The sequence below is a fragment of the Muscardinus avellanarius genome (genome assembly GCF_963383645.1).
Source record: "Muscardinus avellanarius genome assembly, chromosome: 4".
In the NCBI taxonomy this organism is placed as follows: Eukaryota; Metazoa; Chordata; class Mammalia; order Rodentia; family Gliridae; genus Muscardinus; species Muscardinus avellanarius.
Window position 1 is genome coordinate 109,922,358 of NC_137789.1, and position 14,398 is coordinate 109,936,755.

Sequence of the window (14,398 nt, forward strand, 5' to 3'; positions counted from 1 at the left end):
TGAGATGCGCAGGCATCTCGCGCGCCTTGCAAGCTCCGGGAGAGGAAGGACAAAGAGATCAGTTGGAGTAAAGGCGCAGCGGGCTGCGGGGAGACGGGGTCTAGGGCTGCCTGCAAGTTCCGCGGGGAACAATACCCAGGGCCCCCGCGCGCCCTCCCGCTCCCGGGGCACTCTCACCATTTGTAACCTCTCCCACGCTTGAACTTGAGGGTTAGCACGGTCTCCAGGAAGAGGAAAAGGTTGAGCAGCGCCAGCAGCCAGTACCGCGGCTCCCCCTTCACCTCGGTCACTCGCCAGACCCCGACCAGCGAGTGCAGCACGAACAGCAGGCGGGTGGCCAGGGCGTTGAGGAGGACCAGTCCCTCCATGCCTGCGCCCGGCTGGCCGAGCCCGGAGCGCCCGGAGCCCGCTCCAGGGCAGGAAACTGACAGCCCAGACCGCTGCCGCTGCGGTCGCCCCTCCTTGCCCTCCGGCGCCGGAGCGGGCAGGACAGGAGAGCGTGGAGCGCCCCTCCCCCCAAACTTCCTGAGAACTCTTTAAAGAGGGGAGAATTCAAACCCAGCTTTTCTGCACTGCTGGGCTTTCCTGGGAGTCCCGGGCTGCGCCGCCCAGGCTCCAGGGCGTTATTTTCCAGCGCTGCTCATCCTCCTCCCAATCCCCGGGCCAGTCTCTATCACTGTATCTCCACCCCCAGGCCTCGGGGGGGGGGGGGTCCCCCAAAATTCCATGAGGAGGGAGGCGGACTGAAGGTCCAGGTGTTGCTGCCTCGCGAGGAAGGCGGGGTGGGGTGGGGACAGAGGAGAAGCATCCCTGGCAATGCCGCCCTTACTCTTCTCCCAAAGTACTGTCTTTGATTCACTCCCACATTTCACAGGAATCCGCTGTCAGGATGATTGGAAGCTAAGAAGCCAGAGAGCTAAAGAATCTGCTGTCCAAGCAGTTTTAGAGATGCAGTTCCTGCCCAGTTTAAAGAATTGAAACTTCCCAAGACTAGAAAAAGTCAAAGAAGCTGGGTTTTCAGAGAGCTTCTTGCATCTCATTGAGCACAAGGGTATCCCTCGTCACTTTTACTCTTCCAATAGGATGTTATTAAGCCATATTTATGATGCCATCCCCCATCCTACCCCACTCCCCACTGTAGGACCGAAGTGGGGCCATGATGAGACTCGGACCCTAGCTCGAGCTAGTTCCCTCCTGCCTTGGCATTATTGTATGTGGTGATCTCTGTCACCCTGGGATCCCAGACTTTGAGTATAACAATGATTACATCCCCCATCCTACCCCACTCCCCACTACAATTTTTCTTCTGAAGGGATTGAAGAAAGTCAGATAAAAAGGCAAGAAGAAAAGTTACAGAGGAGACCAAAGATAAAGCTAAGAATGAGATTAGAAGGTAAAATTCAGGATGGAAGGGTGTAACCTTGAGATTAATGACCCATGAGTTACACTCTGACCTTTCTAGCTTCCAAGCAAAGGAGAAACTGAAGGTAGAGTTTTCTAAATCACCTTCGTGATTTTTCTTTCCTTGTTTGGCTGATTGTCTACCACCAACACTACTATTTACTTAACATTTTTTAAACAGACTTTTTTTTAAAACTGAAATACACTTATTTTAAAAAGAAACTATACCATTTGTTGAATGGAAAACTAGTATAGTTATGTATGGATGAAAGATGATTAAAAATAATTAAAACAAAATAATCAAAGTTGTTGCAGTCTCTCCATATATTAATCACTGCCTTTGATCCCACGCCTCAGATTCACTTTCTTTGTTATAAAGGAAATCTTAAAAATGATAATCATATTACTACCAAACAGTAATATGACTTGTCGACATCAGTAGTATTAGAAGAAAAACGTAAAGGGTATATATAATTTCTGGTTAGGTTATTCAACTTAAAACTATTGCATATCTTAAAAGCAAAGTGAAAAACTGAGTTATATGATTGTCTCCATAAGGTAAAACAGCAAAAAAGAAACCCAGAAGCTTAGAAAAGCTAAGAGGTTATTTTTTCATTACTGCTATCTGCTTGAATGTATTTATTTATTTTTCCTATGGGTGTGCATTCTCCCACAACATTGTACAGGAACTCTAGCAATGATTTCCTGAGGATGATGGTACAGTGCCTTTTAAATATAGGATGCTGGTGCAGCATGGTGTGGCAGTCAGAGCTCCAACACCCACCTACTGACTGCCTGGGACTGCTGGCTCAGTCACTTAGTAGTGCTGTGGCTTTTATATTCCAGCATATCAGCCAGCTTTCTGTCTTTGTAACAAATCACTTGAGAAAATCATCTTAGAAGACAAAAGATCGATTTTGGCTCAGGGCTTCAGGGGTTTCAGTCCATGGTCGCTTGGCTCCATTGAATCTGGACCTGTGATGGCAGGGAGGTATACACGGTCTTCCAATAGTTCATTCAACTATAAACTCATCAGTGGATTAACCCATGGATGAGGTTAGAGCCCTCCTGATTCAATCGCTTCCTGAGAGCCCCACTTCTGAACATTTCTGCATTCAGGACCAAGTTTTCCATATATAAGTCTTTGGGGGACATTCCAAATCCAACCCATAATACCCAGTTTCTTCATCTATACATTGGGTACTAGGCCTATCTCTTCATAGAGTCATTGGGGAATAAGATGGGTTAGTCTATATAAAACCTCTTGCAGGAAATTGTATTGGCAATTATTGCCAAGACCAAGAAAGTTAGTAAGGGGAATTTATCTTTGATGATAAGGAAACATAAGAATTGAGCAGGGGAACATGACATTCTGAAGGCCTGTCAAAACCTTTCAACTGAACACCAACAGGATCCTAACAGGTTTGGTTTACTGTTTTTTTTTTTTTTTTTTTTTTTTTTTTAAGGGAGGGAGAGAAAGGCACACTTCCTGGGGAACAATGGGGTCTTTGAGAGAGAGCTGGAAGGGTTAAAAAATGTTAAAAAAAAAAAAAAAACTTATAAGAAAGCACTTGGTTTTGAGTTCCATGAGCTTAAGGCTTTTGGACAATAGAACTTTAGATTGAGGTTGCTAAAAAGTAAGGTTAATTTTATGATTGGTGTCTTGATAAATCTAATTTAGATAGCAAAATGTGTGGTCACTGTTGTGGCTCCTACAATATTCAGTTTTGACTGTCTTCAGACATGACTATCAAGTGGTCCTATTTGTGTCCTTATCCATCACAGTCACAGTGTTGACCTTGCCTAATGTTTTGTGAAGTGTTTATGTTGCAGAAGAGGATACCAAGGCCTGGCTGGTGGTTCCAGACCAATTGCCTGCTGTCCAGAGTTATTTTGTTCTTTCTCATGTCTATCATGCTTCTTCCGAAGAGGGACTGAAAAAAAAAATTGTAGAGGTAAGTCAGTCAGAATCTTTCAAACATCTTTCTTGTTGACTGCTTTGAAAATTTAGATTCATAATAGGTTCTGTTGTCCCCTGGATCTGAAAAACAAAACTGTCATTAAAAAGAATTTACAGGTTGTTTCTTTGTACTTTTTTCTTATGCCCATTTAAAAACACTAGAGACTCTAAGAAATATTCTGAGAACTTCAACCTAATAGCCCGATAATCTTCTTAAAAGAAAAAAAGAAGTAATTTTTTTTTTAAGTCTACTTTTCTTGAAGAAGCAATCAGACTTGCATGCACCAGCTCACGTGGTACAGGCTGGGGTTACAGGAAAGCAGAACTAGCTCATCTCACTGTCTCGGGGATTGATCAGCAGACCTCACTTCCCTTCCGAGTACAAGGAGGACATCAAGGCCTCATCAGGCATCTTCTCAATTAAGGTAACTTGGGTTACAAGAAAGAGAATTTCCCCAGCTAGCTCAAGTAAAACCTATAGTTTTTGGAAGAGAATGTGTGATCTAAAATGGAGGTGGAATTCCTTAGAAGCAAGAACAAGAAGTATAATAGCAGAACTCTAGCCAGCTGAAGCGAGAGGCCAGCTTTAGACACCAGGAGCACTAGTGATCACATGGTTACAGTTTGTGGGTCTTTGTTCAGAAACCCTCTGACACTCTTGGCTTCCAGCCTCATTTCTCCATATGAAAATCAAGTTCCTGAGAAAAGGACTTCATTGACCTCCTTTAACAGCAGGCACCAGGGCACAGCACAAGCCTCTGCACAGGCTATTTATGTACTCCAGAGCAGTCATTGGCCATCCCTATGCAAAGACCACTTTGGTGTTGCTTTATTCATCCTTTAACACGAAATTCTGGGCAGAATCATCTGAGTAGGGGAAAAATGGAGGAAGCCAGGCAGGTTAACAGGCTCCATTCACTTGTGGGTTGACATGGTTAGATTCTAAACCTACAATACCAAAGATGTCTCTGACTCACTCATGCAATTGTGCACTTCACTATGACTTTCCAAGAGGGATGGAATTCAAAGTCATGTGCACATCCAATGACTGACAAAGCTGTAGGTTGTTCTCAGAATCCAGGAGACCTTCTGGTGATTTCCATTCCTTTATTAGCTCCATTTAGAACTTATTTGGAAATCACTCTTACAAATAAGTGTGTGTGTGTGTGTGTGTGTGTGTGTGTGTGTGTGTGTAATACAGTGCATGAAAATTTAATTATTATAGGGAGGTACAAGTAAGTGTCTTCCTCAGAGGAACTATTTACAATTTACATTTTTTGTGGTTGCAATTACAATTTTAAAAATATTTTTATATTCCGCTGATTCTTGACTTACCAACTTACAGAACTCTTTCCTTCTCTGTTTTAAATTTGAGGATTCCACTACTTCTACAATACTTTCTTTCTTCTTCACTCCACCTCTACCACCCCAATTTTGTTAATTATGTAATGATATTGTGTCTGTAGCTATAATGTAATCTCTTGTGAAGTGATCCTAAAAGTAAAGCTCAAAAACTTCAAATATATATTTACCACTGAAGATATTTTTTTCCATAGTATGTTTTTCCCTTAAACATTGGAGACATCTCTTTATTATTTTTTAGAATTCAGTGCTAGTAGGAAGTATATGTCTCATTGTTTTCTTTGTGGATAAGTATTTTTTATATTTTTATGATACATTATAATTATAAAACACAGTGAGAGTCAAAGTGAGACATTTATGTAAGCACACAAAATTTGGTGGGTTTCCTTCCTGCTCTTACCCCTCATCCTCCCTCCTAATATTCTATACACGTAAGTGAGATTGGTAGCCATATCTTTATATAAACAGAACATTATTTAATCTGTTAATTTCTTTTAGCCCCCTTTTCCTCCTCTCCTCCCATCCCTCTTCCCTTTCCACTATTATACTGGTCTCTCTCGAGTCCTTTTTCTTTCCTCTTTTCTTTATAGCTTCCACATATGAGAGAAAATATATGACTCGTGGCTTCCTGAGATTGGCTGATCCTCGTTAATGTTCTCAAGCTCCATTCATTTTCCTATAAATGGCATAACTGTGTTCTTTTTTATAGCAGAATAAATCCATTGTGTGTCTATGCAACATTTTTTATCCATTCATCTATTGATGGACACCTAGGTTGGTTCAATAATTTGCCTATTGCAAAATGTGCTGCTATAAATTGGGTATGTACGTGTGACTGTAGTACTAAAATTGTTTGGAAAAGATACTAAGGAGGAGCATATCTGGGCATACTATGCTTCTACTCCTAAGTAAGTATAATAAAGAAAAGAAACCTTTACACTTATCACCACAGTGGTTTTACTAATTTACATCCCACCTACGGTGTATAAGAGTTCCTAATTCCCCATACCTTTCCCATCGATTTTTATTGTTTGTATTCTTGATGGTTGCCATTCAAACTGGAGTTAGACAAAAATCCTAGGATTGTTTTGACTTGAATTTCCCTGATTGCTAATGATATTGAACATTATTTTATAAATTTCTTGGACATTTGTATTTCTTCTTTTAAGAAGTATCTATTCAGCTCAATTACCCATTTTCAATTGGCTTATTTGATTTCTTTTGGTGTTGTTTTGTGCATTCTTTATGTATTATAGATATGAATCCTCTATCCGAAGGGTAGCTGCCAAAGATTTTCCTCCCATTATATAGGCTCTCTCTTCAGACTCTTAGATAAGTATTTTTTAAATGACCATTATTTTAGGAATTTTCTTTATCGTGGAATATTTGTCATTTCATTGTGCCTAGATATTGGACTTTTTATCATATACCCTTTCTAGCACAGTAGTCTTGTGTCTAACTAGTAGAGTCAATCAAATCTTTTGTTATTTCTTTGATCACTTCTTTATCATTTGTTTTCACTTTCTGAAAAGCCTTACTTTTTTGTCTTTTTATCAATATTTTTTAAATTTCCCTTTCAGATGTCTAACTTTGTCTTCAGATTATTTTATTATTTAACTCCATTGCTGATTTTTGTCACCTTTTCAACAAATGTTAATTAATAATTGATACCTCATTTTCCATAGTGTATCAAAGTTTTTAGTTCTCGACATCCTCACCAACATGTATTATTGTTTATGTTTTTAATGATTGCCGTTCTATTTATTTTTTTATCTTTTTGGTAGTAGTGGGGTTCCTGGAAACCCTTCTACCTCCGTGCTACTAATTGGGGTTATGTGAAATATCAGGATAGTTTTGATTTATATCTCTCTGATTGCTAATGATGTTGAATATTTTTCATATATTTACTAGCCATTTGTATTTCTTCTTTTCTGAATTGTCTATTTAGTTCACTTGCCCATTTTTGATTGGATTATTTATTTACTTTTTTATTTTTGGTGGTGAGTTTCTTGAGTTCTTTGTTTAATCTAAATGTTAGTACGCTATCAGAAGAAAAGGTAGCAAAGATCTCCCATTCTGTCGGCTCCCTCTTGAGGTTCTTTAAAATTTCCTTTGCTGTGCAGAAGCTCTTTGAATGAACCATTGAAAATGGAGTTCTGGAGGGAGGCAAACCACCAGTCAGGTTATCAAAACTGCTGCTTTATTTAGTCCAATAACCGATAACCGACACCCTCTGGGGAGTCAGCAGGCTGTGGGGGAAGGGACGGATGAGCCACACATCTGGAGAGTCACCTGTAGTCCCAATTGGCTGGCTAAGTCACATGGTGGGGCAGAAGTACCTGTGTTTTAAGTGGTGGTGGAGATTTTGGGGCGGGAGGGCTAAGTATTGGAACACTGATTCTCTAGCGACATCTGGAGCCTTGTGATGCCTGGAATATCATGGCACCTGGATTCTCGTGATATCTCTGGTTCTGGCTTCCATGGTTCCGCCTCCTGTCCCTGCTGTAGGGTCACGTGGGGGCAGGGGGGACCTGACCTATCACATTTCAGTTTAATGCAATCCCATGTATTAATTCTTATTTTAATTTCTTGTTCTTTTGAGGTCTTGTTGAGGAAGTTTTTGTCTGTGTCTATTTCTTATTTTTTTATTTTGAAACATGGTCTTCATACGTTGCAGAAGGTCTTGCTAAATTGCTGAGGCTGGCCACATACCTGTGATCCTCTTGTCTCAGCTTCCCAATTACTGGGATTGTCGTGGGTTAGAACAATAATTGCTGTGAATTCTTGGCTTCCATAGTGAAAAGAATTTCAATGTGAGCCATTCAGAATCAAATGCAGAGGTTTAATTCAAGAAAAGTAAAGATATACATTCAGAAAAAACAGGGCCATCTCCAGAGCATGTGAGCAGCTGTAGGGAGAAAGAAGCAAGAGCTGTGGGCTCCCTCTTTTAAGCTTTAATGTAACAAAAGTTGGGATTACTTTTAGATAAGAATCTCATGAAGCATGACATGAAGCCATGAAGCAGGGGTTCAGAGCTCTTAAAGAAAGGTATAACTTTGGTTTTTCTGTGATCTCCTCAGGCAAAGGGAACTTTGACAATAGGTGAAGCTCTCTCAGGTTTAATTGCCTCAAGAATTTCTAATATGGAGCCAGCCCATTACGATTTAAAAGTATGGGACTGGCTTTTTTATTTTACTTTTTCTTTTTGAGGTACTGGGGGTGGAACCCAGAGGGTTTCTACCTCCAGGCTATACTCCCAGCCCTATTTTATATTTTATTTGGAAACAGGGTCTCACTAAGTTGCTGAGAGCCTCACTAAGTAGCTGAGGCTGGCTTTGAGCTTGCGCGATCCTCCTGTCTCAGCCTCCCAAGCGTGGGGATTACAAGCGTGCGCCACCATCCCTGGCTGGGCCTGGCTTTTTAGAATAGCAATGCTCTGTTAAAACAAGACTAAAGATTTCAGATTTTAAAACCATATTTTCCTTTTTTCTCCCAATGTGTCTTTTTTCTACCTAAATTAAATTTTTATTTTTTTAAATTCTACCTCATCAGGGTTATAGGTGTGTACCACCATGTCTGACTTATTTAAAAAAAATTAAAAGCTAGAAAGGAAGAAAAATTTATAGAGCAGGTAAGGCTCTCAATGAGGCTGCCTTCTTCCAGTCTCCTTCAAATGTTGTCTCTACTTCTTAAACGATGTTGTAAGTTTCTTAATTCCTTTGAGTTTGGGTTTCTAATCTATCAAAAAATAATGATGTACCTTTCTGTCTCTTGTTAGTGTTAAATTGGTTAATATTTCAAAAGTATTTAGAAAAATGTCTAGAATCCAGTAAGCACTCAGTAAATATTTGCTGAGCAAATAAATAAAGATATAAGGGATGGTTGAATAAACAGTGCCCCAAACTGTTTATTCCCTAGCTCATACAATTGCTGCTGACTCTCCTCCTAAGGCCAGTTGCTTGTAAATGACAGGGTAAAGAATAAAGCTAGGAAATTTAATTAGTATGAATTCAGTGCCTCATTCAGTCATGTAAAGGAGATCATTGGTATGTAAAAACCATGTATCATCCTCTGTAATAGTCAACTAACTGAGGGGGGTTGGAGGGGGAAGAGGGAAATTCCCTAATGTACATGATGTACATTCACAAACATATCAAAGTCAATCACTAAGCCAAATTTGAGAAGGAGGGAGGGGGAGGGAATGGGGTGGGAATTGGGTAAGGGCTAATTGAGTGATATGTACATGTGTGCCTCTACCTTCTTGTGCTCCGTTAAGATGTATGACTACAATGCACCAATAATTTTTTTTAAATAAAGAAGACTAAAAATGCTGTTGTTTATACAACTCTGAATAGTGTGGCACTCATCTTTCAGGAGTACAGAGCATTTATGGTTTTGACTTTTGCTCACATGGCTGTGTTTGAATCTTAGCTCCTGCTATGAGTTGATTGTGTTTCTCCCACGCACAAGTTGAAGTTCTAACTCTTGTATCTCAGACTGCAACATTTTTTTTTTCCAGCACTGGGGATTGAACCCAGGGGCATTCTACCTCTGAGCTACAACCATAGCCTTATTTTTTTATTCTTTTATTTTGAAACAGGATATCATCACTAAGTTGTGGAGGGCCTCATTAAGTAGCTGAGTCTGTCCATGCCTCCCAAGTACTGGAGTATTGGGTTTACAAGTGTGCCGAGACTTTGCCGAGACCACCTACTTCCTCTCGAGACCACCTACTTCCTCTCGGCATCTGTGTGTGTGTGTGTGTGTGTGTTACAACCCCCCACGTAGTCAAATTGGCAATTAGCCCCGAGAGAGGGTGTCATCTCTGGCCAAAAAATTCCTCCACTTTTAGATATTCTTTCATAACTATTATTCTTCTAGTATTCTTTTAACTCTCCACACGAATTGCTCCGGTGGTATAAGATCAGGACTGTAAGAGAAACTGAGTCCGTGAAAAATAAAGTTTCTGGTAATTTGTCTAAGCCTATAAACGTCCTCGGCTTTGTTCAAATGGTAATAAAATCTAGTTAGAATTTAGATGCAGTGGCAGCATTCCAGTCAGTAATTACAAATGCAGAACTTCTTCCTATCTTTGACCTTCATTTTAACTATTACAATAGAGCCAAGAGCTAGAAGGACTCTTGACCTTTGCACCTAGTGATAGCGCTGCCTGGAGACAGGGCGACACCACCTGGATAAAATAGCTATGTCAGAACAAAGGACAGATAAAATAGATGTGTAAATGTGAAAGAAAGAAAATATGGTGAGAATAAGAAAGCATTTTTGTATGAAGAGGAGCTTATCCTAAGATTGTCCCAAATGGGAAAGAAAGGAATTAAGAAGATTAAAAGCAGGTTACAGAAGGACTGTGGTGTAGAAATGGATTATTAAAAGATGAATAGGCTTCTAATAAGCCTATTGTTTGAGGAAAAGTGCTCAGCTACTAGAGAAGTACATCTGACAACTAAATCTAAAAACTTCATGTTATTTCTTGGTATTTACCTGCTAAACTGTGTTATGAGCTTGCTTAAGCTTTCAGACAGCAGATGGTATTGCAGACAAAATCCAGCAAACATTCATCGAAATCATTTAAATCATCATAAATGTACATGGATTTCCCTACACCAACTACATGTATGAAAGCTGGAATCTCAGACTTTGTCCCCCATTCAGCTCAAAGGAGGTTGCTAGATAGAGAAGGACATTGGACTAAGCCCTAGGAATAAAAGTTCCGAAAGGGTTAAAGAAAACTCTTAAAAACTGGATTCTTCAAGTGATTTTGGGTGTGACTTTTGTTCTTCTGGAATTTGCCCACTAAAAGCCTCTGCAGCTGCAAGGCCAGAGGGGCTGACTCGGAGCACAAGACCCACCTGGGGTTATGGGACTGATTTCAATCACAAGGACCTGTGATGTCACAGGCCTCACTTTTGTCTTGTTCAGGGTTGGTGATTTGCATGTGTATCTCACTATTGTATTTTGGGTGTTTGCACTTTTCTTCTAGGGAATCACGGGGAAATGGGGAAATGTAAAAAATCTTGTGTCTAGAATAAAGTCTTTGATTGCACAAGAAGCATTGATCCATGTCAGATTCTTTCCAGAAGCGCCGTAAATAGGAACTTAAAGAAATTTATTTCCTAGAGGGGAAAGAATCACTGCAGATAAGTGGCTGCAGTACGGCACCCTATCCACATCTATCTTTTTCTGAGATCGGTTCAATCGCGAGTGGACTCGCGCCCCATTTGGACTGAGCCAAGTCTGCGGCACAAGTGTGTGTCACCAAGCCCAGCTGAAATAAGGTCTTTCAAAAAGTGATTAAGTGCCAGGCGTGGTGGTGCACACTTGTAATCCCCACGCTTGGGAGGCTGAGACAGGAGGATCGCACAGGTTCGAAGCCAGCCTTGGCTACTTAGTGAGGCTCTCAGTAACTGAGTGAGACCCTGTTTCTAATAAAAAATATAAAATAGGTCTGGGAGTTTAGCTCGGAGGTAGAAAGCCTCTGGGTTCCACCCGCTGTGCCACCAAAAAAAAAAAAAAAGGTGATTAAGTTAAAATGAGAACCTCTCTGTCTCAGTCCCTTTGTGCTATTACAACAAAACAGTAAATACTAATGTATATAAATGTAAATAAAAAATGTGTTAGCCATTATTATTGCTAAAATACTAATTGTATCATAGCAGTATGCAAGTATGGGTACATTCAACATATATGTATATGTATAACCATAACAACATCAATAATTATTCTTGTTATAACTGTCTCAAAGAGACAATTATCAGGCCTTCTTCCTATCTGATTGAAAAGCAAGCAACATTGTTATACCCCCAAATTATTGTATCTTGTTACCCCAAGCCTACTTTATAGATGAAGAAATAATCTTTAAATGACTTTTGGGGTTAGGTTTTAAAAAAGGCTTTAATCTTTAAGAGAATAAAGCATCTAAACTATCTAGTAAACCATAAATAATAATAACTATCTAATAAACTATAAATAAATAAGTTAACACAAAATACTCAATTTGAAAAAAAGTTTATTTTAAAGATGAATTTATATCAGGATGCTTGATCTGTATAGTTTGTTGGTTCTTAATTGATTGGTTGGCCAATTTGATTTGCAATTGTTAAAAAATACCTATGCTTATATCTATATAATGAAGATAGCAGGTATCATGGAACTGTGAACATTGCTAGGCACAGGTATACTCAAATGAGTTTGTGCTTGAAAGCTTTGTATACTGCTACCTCATACGGTATTACTCTGTTGTGCTATCATTATGATGTGAGGCTACATTGCACCAATAAAAGTATATTAATAACGTTCCTTTTATATGTAATTTAAAGGAAGTGGTCAGAGTGTTATAAAGAGACCAATGGATCATGGCATCTTGCTTCCTCACCCAGCCTCTAGGGCCCCTATTGTCAAATGGAGCTGAGGATGCCAGCCTTGTCCATTTCATGACAATTAAAAGAATCACATGTGATGGGGTGTGTCCATACAGCGCCTAAAGAGATGCAGCCTCCCTCGGCCTGAGCAGCCTGAAGCCTAAGGCAAAGCTTTAGGTAAAGTTTAAGAACTTCCACAGTAAAATGATTCAGCAGAAAAGGGGCTAAGATGGTGCCTGGAGGAAGCTACGAAGGCGTGGTTTCCCCATTCATTATGGGTGGGGAGACTGAGCAGTTTTTCCCTTTTTTTTACCTTTAAAGGAGCTTCCGCACACATGAATGGCTCATGTACTGGCCTGGGATTGGCTGTAAACTATGTGCTAGTGATCTTTATTCCGATAGGCTAGGCTATTTCCCAGGGGAATTCCCCTCATGGTTTTGTGCTATATATATGATTGCTTGGAGAGGAATAAACGAGATCTTGCTTGACTTGACTCCCGGCTTGTGTGTGTGTGTGTGTGTGTGTGTGTGTGTGTGTGTGTGTGTGTTCGAGCCGTCGGCACTCTACCTTCTTGCTCAGCCCTGCCACTGACACGGGGGCTGATAACCAAGCCACCCAGGCCTGGGGGTACCTTTTAAAAACTGCCCCATGGCTCCCTGAAAGTAATCTTTATGATTGGGATACCTGGGATCGAGTTGAGGGGCTGGTTAGGCGGCCTTGCTCCCCCCATACCAGGATCAGGTTAGGGTGGCTGCACCAGCAGCATGGAGGAAACCAGATAATGGGCCCACTGAGGCCCCTATTGTGGCAATTACTCAAAAGCCCGATGAGGATCTACCTACATTTATAGAGAGAGTGTATAACAGCCTTAAGAGGAAGTTTCCAGCCGGTCCATTAAGAGACAAGTTTGTCAAAATGCTAGTGTGGGACGGGATGAAAGCCGACCATAAGGTGGCCTGCGCAGGGTTGAAGGGGCATACTTTAGAGAGATGGATCATGGCCTCTCGGGATGTTGGCTCTATGAGCCACCAATTTCAAGCCATGACAGCTGCAGTAAAGGAATGGCAATGGGAGGGCCTACAGACTCTGATACAGGCAATGCAACAGTCAAGGGTTGTCCCCCCCACGCGTTTCAAATGTGAAAAAGAGGGCCATTTCTGCGGAGAGTATCCATCCCAGGCCACACCTCCTATGGGAGGAAGGTAGAAAGGGGAAACCCCTGGGATGCCCTGTCCCAAATGCCGTAAGGGCTTTCATTGGGCCCGAGACTGCCGGTCCAAATTTAACTTAAAAGGGGGAGCCTTTAACCTCCCAAGGGGCCTTCCCCCAGCCCCGTTAAAAAAGGGGAACGGTTCCACTGAGATCCATTGGACGGTATCTCTGGTGACCAGATTAAGACCCAAGATGGTCATCACAATTGGAGATAAAAATTCTAAATGTTTAATTGATACTAGAGCCGATCTAAAGGGAGTCGGGTTCAGATCCCCAAATCCAAAGTGGTGGAGATGGTCGCCGCGAGGCGTCCAGTGCGGTAACATGACCGACCCTGGAGAAGCCGGCGGGAGCCCCGGGGAGAGTTCTATTTTCTTGTGAAGGGCAGGGTGCCCTGGAATGGGTTCGCACCAAGAGAGGGGCCTGTGCTTTGGAAAGTGTCATGGTTCCAGCAGCGTCCGGTGAGCTCTCGCTGGCCCTTGAAAATCCGGGGGAGGTGTAAATCTCGCGCCAGCCGGTACCCATATCCACAGCAGGTCTCCAAGGTAAGCAGCCTCTGGCATGTTGAAACAACAGCAGTTAAACATGAGACAATAGGTCCTAAAGAGATGGGTGAGAGCCGAGCGCCGTTCAGAAGGGATGGGCATTCAGAAGGGACGGGCGATGGCCTGCACAAAAGTCCAAGCCCTATCTGTAAAAGAGGCCATGGATTTTCATCGATTAACCCATATAAATTGGAGAGGATTAAAACACAAATATCCTCAAATTCCTACTAAGGATTTAAAAAGAATTGTTCGCACTTGTAAATCATGTCAACCCTTCTTGCAAATATCCCCCCTTCAATCCTGCGGAGTTAATCCGAGAGGCCTATGCCCCAATGGATTATGACAAGTGGATGTAACTCCTTTTCAACCATTTGGAAAGCGTAAGTGTATTTTTGTTTCCATAGATAACTATTCCAGGGCTGATTGGGCCTCAGCTCATTCGGGTGAAAAGGCAAAACATGCTATAAGTTATTTTCTTCATTGTTTTGCTATTCTTGGTATTCCGAAACAAATCGAAACTGATAATGGCCCTTGTTTT

General features: G+C 41.3%; 1 protein-coding gene across 1 annotated transcript in view; it reads right to left on the minus strand.

Annotated features, from left to right (window-relative positions):
* TMEM26 (transmembrane protein 26) overlaps nt 1-368 on the minus strand; it is a gene marked incomplete at both ends in the record, with an annotated part of 52,334 nt that extends 51,966 nt beyond the window's left edge. The window contains one exon of the mRNA XM_080695063.1: nt 178-368. Within this exon, the coding sequence (XP_080551189.1) occupies nt 178-368 (191 nt within the window). The remainder of the gene's footprint in view (nt 1-177) is intronic.
* Nucleotides 369-14,398: the final 14,030 nt, after the last annotated feature.